We start from the raw sequence: 5,168 nt of genomic DNA, 5'->3' as shown, positions 1-5,168 counted from the left end.
AAAAAAAAAAAAAAAAAAAAAAAAAAAAAAAAAAAAAGAACCCTGATTGCGTCGGGTAGAGAGACCTGCTAGGCAGGAAGTGGTACTAGGGGGAAAGAGAACAGCACGAACAAAGGTAAGGAGGTGGTTATAAACATGCTATGAACATGAGGGTGGAAATTAGTCTGATTTAGCAGAGAACCCATGTGAGGCTGTTCATGGGAAATGAAATTGGGTGATAAGGGGCCTGGGGAGGGACAGATTATAGAGGGCTCTGCAAATTAACAGGACTTAATTTTGTAGGCTCTGCAGAGCTCTAGTAGGTCTTTGAATAGGGACCTGAAAACAGCTTTGGAAAGGTTAGTCTAGCAGCAATGCAGGTGGTCAACAGGGGTGGACATGCAAGGTCACCTAGGGTGGACATGCATGGTCAACTAGGGCAGAGATAGACTATTGGGAGATGTCTGCACTCTCCAGGCCCAAAGCCACAAATGCCTCTTTGGAGTGATCTCCAGGCCCAAAGCCACAAATGCCTCTTTGTAGTGAGTTAGATTTGGGAGTTTGAGCAATGAAACTTTTCTTGGGAATGGATTCTGGAACCCACAGCTTCTCTTTGACTTTTAATTGTAGAAACCAGAGGCGAGGCCTTCATTTGAAGATTTGCTGCACACGATAGATGAATTGGTTGAATGTGAAGAAACTGTTGGAAGATAAGTGGTGTTGTGACCAGTGGCTCCAAGATTCCAAAGCATGCAAAGGAAATGGCACTTTGTGGATAACTTATTTGGAACCTGGTTGTGTAGACGTTTTACGTATACACAGCTAAGGCATTTGCTTCTATACCAACCTTGGCTCTGTGACTGAGTTTACCCAATTGTGGAGATGCTGCCGTAGAGCTGGTGATTCCAGGCACTCACTTCTTATTTCTCCCGAACTTGAGTTCCAGACACTATGCTCAGGCCCTGGGGTTTGCCTATTTTAGGGGTGTTCATGGGACCATGTTGACTAGTGCCAGTAGAAAGCCAGGGTTTGGGGGAAGGGGAACAGTACTAGACCCATGTTCCAGCAACCCTTCACTTCTCTGTGATTTCTGCAGAAACAGAGGCCTGGGGCATTGTGTAGAGTTAAGTTCTAGATGAATCAGGAGCCCACCTTGGATAAGTATCCATCTTTTTTTTTTTTGAAAACAACTGTTTTCAAGAGTGTTCCTAGTATTACATTTAAAATACTTGTATGCTGTATATATTGTAAATACATATAATATATAAAGTTATATATTTATAAGAAACACGAGTTGTCTTTTAATTGAAACTTTTAATTCTGTAATATATAAGCTCCTTGTTTTAGGGACTATACATGACAGCTGTCAATTCCTTTCCTGGGGATCAAATATTCCTTACTGAAGAGAAGAAAGTGTGGGTCCTTTTGTTGCTAATGCTTTTCCTCAAGTAAATAAGCTGGGGATGCCTGTCTAGCATAGGCCCCAGTAGGACCTGTCTTGGGACTATAGGATCCTGCCTATGGTAGCCACAGCTAATCTGTTGAATATTTGATCCAGAGAATCAGTCAGTTCCTAAATCGTAAGAATCTGCCTCAGGGCAGTGTTGCTCTAATTGGAGATGCTGGGCTCTTGGAGCAGACAGATTAGGTAATGTTGGTGACAAAGGCTGTCTCCATCTCAAGCACAACCCAGGAACAACTCAGGTTGTGGCAAAAAGTCCAGGGAGCTACTGAGGCAAATGGAGAGATGGCTTTTTGAGAACCTCAGGAGGCCCGGCTGGTCTTGGGGTTCTTGGATCAGTGAGACTGTCTGTACAGCCTCACAATGGACCTTCTCTCCAGCTTGTTCTGGTGGGTTTCTCACCCTTACAACATCTAAGACACCAACTGAGTTAGAGCCCTCCTTTTTCTTCATGAGTCCAGGGAAAAGAAATCATCTGGGTCACCAACAGCAGAGAGCATTTATTGCCCAACATATTGTTGATATCTATTGGGCACAAGGCTGAGGAAGACTTGGACCTTCCTCTAGGGGCTCCTTCCTCTCTGAGGGCTGCCATGATCTGTCCTGCAATGTGACATGTTTGGTGATAGGCCAGAGATAGTTGCTCTGAGCTGCATCTTCACCCAATACTTATTGCTAGATTTTGTAAAAACAAAACAAAACAAAAACCATGCTGTTCTAGTTGTCTACCCAAATATAATTTATAGTCTTAATCCATTCTGATAAAAACAAGGCTGCCATAAGGAGAACCATGTCTTTGGTTTGGGTTTTATGTACCAGCAGCCCATCTGCCAAAGGCTGGGTTCGTTCCTTCACTAAATCCTTTATAATAGAAAAAAGTCAAAATATCCCAGTTCTTGTCAGAATCTGCCACATTCCTCCTCATTTTCCCCTCCCTTTCACAATAACATGCACACTTTTTCTTTTTGAGATACTGGGGATTGAACCCAGGGGGACTCTAATCACTGAGCCACATCACCAAAACTTTTTATTTTTTTTTTTATTTTGAGACAGAGTCTTGCTGAGTTTCCAGGCTGGCCTTGAACTTGTGAGGCCCCTGCCTCAGCTTTCCAAATTGCTGGGATTATAGGTGTACACCGCTACACCTGGAAACATGCACACTTTTTACTGACTTGTAGCTCATTCAAGGAGTTGGTCATGTGCAAGCTAGACCTCAGAGTGACTGTCACGCTTTCCTCCTTTACATCTTTCGTCTTCCGCCCCCAGTTTTTCCTTTTCATCTTGTGGAGCTGTGGGAAGAACAGATGGTGGGGAAGAGGATCAGGAGAAGGTCTAGTTCCTGTCCTAACCATCATGAATGCTTTTAATGGAAAAACAAGATAGATGATAACTGGCAACACTTGTAACATTTTCTTCACTAAAACTTTAAAAAAGCTTTATATGAAAGCATTGCTAAGGCCAAAAACAAAGTAAAAAGTAGAAGTATTCTCCCAGAATGCCAAAAGATCTGACTCTATGAGGCAGGAAATAGCCTGAGAATACACTGAGTCTTCATTAAAGTTGATCCCTTAATTAGTTAATTTTTGGTTATATTTTCCAGTGAGATGAAACAAAGCTCCCCAATGTAATTTGCATTATTGATGTTGTTTTCATGGTTTTTTGGCCAGACCTCAGTCATGTTTTAAGTGTATCATTGGATTTTCTCCTTCTCTCCAAAGTCCCAGAAGTGTCAATCCTAAGTCAGAGGACAAAACCTTCTAGGCTTCATATTCCAAAACCTGGAATCCTGTTGTGTTTCTACCACTTCCTGGGGCCTTGGGCAAGTTCCTTCCTTGTCTGTTCTTTATTTCATTCTCTGTCTACAGAGGGCAATTAGACTTAATGATTTTTAAGGTGCCTTATACTAACATTTTGTGATTTCTTGAAAATGTTGTTTGCTAGACTCACCCACACATATGGGAATGAGGAAGTAATAGCAACCACCCTCATAGATCTGGATGCAGATCTGTGAACTTTCTTATGTAGGCCATTAGGTTGTCATTCACAGACTTTGAGGTTTTTAGAACAGGAAAATAGGTGGGGTTAACTTTGCTGCTGAGAATCATCTTGGGTAAACTATGATTTCAGTTTAAAGATGTGTTTTTGTGCGTGGAGCGTGGCTGAAGAACTGAGGACGGCTTTATGTGCCCCTGCAGAAGGACAGCCATGATTCTGTCCACCTGTAAGTAAGATGGGCTTTGTTCTCAGGGCTTGTTCTGGACATGTTATTCTTCTTGAACATCAGAGGAAGTTTTGTCTAAGTTGTAGAACTTGTGAAAGTTTGCAGATAATTTCCCCAGACATATTGACAGTATTTCGTTTCTTGTTTTAATAACCACAGTGGTGATATAATTCTAGTAAATGTTTGGCATTGAGAACACAAAACAGTGAAAACCAGTGTCCTTACATCTCTAATGTGATTTAAAATGTAATCAGTGTGAAATGTTAGATTCTAGAAGGATATTTAATGTAAAGAACCCTGTGCTGAAGGCCAGAAGACACATTCTAGTTGTGGTTCTGTGGCAGTCTTGGTGGGTTATCCTTGGCAACTTCTTTATGTCAAGCCCCTGTCTTTAAAAGGACAACTCCCTTTATGGTTACCCACCAGTGAGATATCACAAAGAAACAACAGCTAAAAATGATGGGTGCTTCATGAACTTAATTCTGGAGTCACTTTGGAAGACTAGTTCTGGATGCCTATTCTGGAATGAAGTTTCAACAAAGCTCAATGTCAGATTAGGACAGATCACGAAGTCAAGGTCTTGCATTTCTGATTTTTAGGTGGTGTTTAGAAAAATTGATTTTAATTTTAAAATATCACCTGTTTCAGCTAAATTGGGACCCAATACTTATTGTTAGAATTTGTAAAAAAAAAAAATAAAATAAACCATGCTATTCTAGTTGTCTACCCCAATATAATTTATAGTCTTAATCCATTCTGATAAAAACAAGGCTGCCATAGGGAAAAATGAAATTATGTCATTTGCTGGTAAATGGATGGAACTGAAGGGCATCATGCTAAATGAAACAAGCCAGACTCAGAAAGTCAAGGATTAAATGTTTTCTCTACATGGAAACTAGAATAAAATAAGGGAAAGGCGGGGGACAAGGGTCCCAAGGAAATAGAAGGGAGATTAGTGGAGCAGAGACGGGGATAAATGAGGAGGGAGAAGGGACAGGAAAAGGCAGGCACACCTTTATGTATATTTATAAAGCACCAATTTTTAAAAAAAGAGCTCCTAAATAAACAGAAGGAAGACCACAGAGTAGAGGTAGGGGAAAGGGGTGGGAGGAGGGGACTGAAATGGGGCAAATTATATTCCATACATGTATGATTATGTTAAAATGAACCCACTGTTACATGTACCTATAATGCACTAATAAAAACATCACCAAAAAAAAAAAAAAAAAAAAACCCAAGGCTGCCTGTAATCAGAAATAAAGGCCAAGAAGATTAAAGCAGAAAAAGTCAAAAGCAGCAACATATGATCCTCCCCCCACCCCATGGCAGGACAGAGCTGAGCAGTGACATAAGAATTTTTAAATATTAAAAGTTCTGTGAGCAAGGAGTTCTTCATTTACCTTAGGCCAGAACTAGAGAGAAGAAGGCCCCGTGAATGATAATAGGGAGGGTTTGGGTATAAATGATGTGTGAGAGAAGCAATTTGTGAGGGTTGAGTCAGGGTTT

At 40.9% G+C, this 5,168-nt stretch overlaps 1 protein-coding gene across 2 annotated transcripts in view; it reads left to right on the top strand.

The window, feature by feature from the left end:
* Tec (tec protein tyrosine kinase) overlaps positions 1-1,267 on the top strand; it is a 109,657-nt gene extending 108,390 nt beyond the window's left edge. For both annotated transcript variants that reach the window (XM_048784435.1, XM_015482083.2), the window contains one exon: positions 610-1,267. In XM_048784435.1, the coding sequence (XP_048640392.1) occupies positions 610-693 (84 nt within the window). In that variant the 3' untranslated portion in view covers positions 694-1,267. The remainder of the gene's footprint in view (positions 1-609) is intronic.
* The last annotated feature ends 3,901 nt before the right edge of the window (positions 1,268-5,168 follow it).

Source organism: Marmota marmota, unplaced genomic scaffold (genome assembly GCF_001458135.2).
Source record: "Marmota marmota marmota unplaced genomic scaffold, marMar, whole genome shotgun sequence".
NCBI classification, from domain to species: Eukaryota; Metazoa; Chordata; class Mammalia; order Rodentia; family Sciuridae; genus Marmota; species Marmota marmota.
This window is presented reverse-complemented; position numbering and strand designations above follow the sequence as displayed.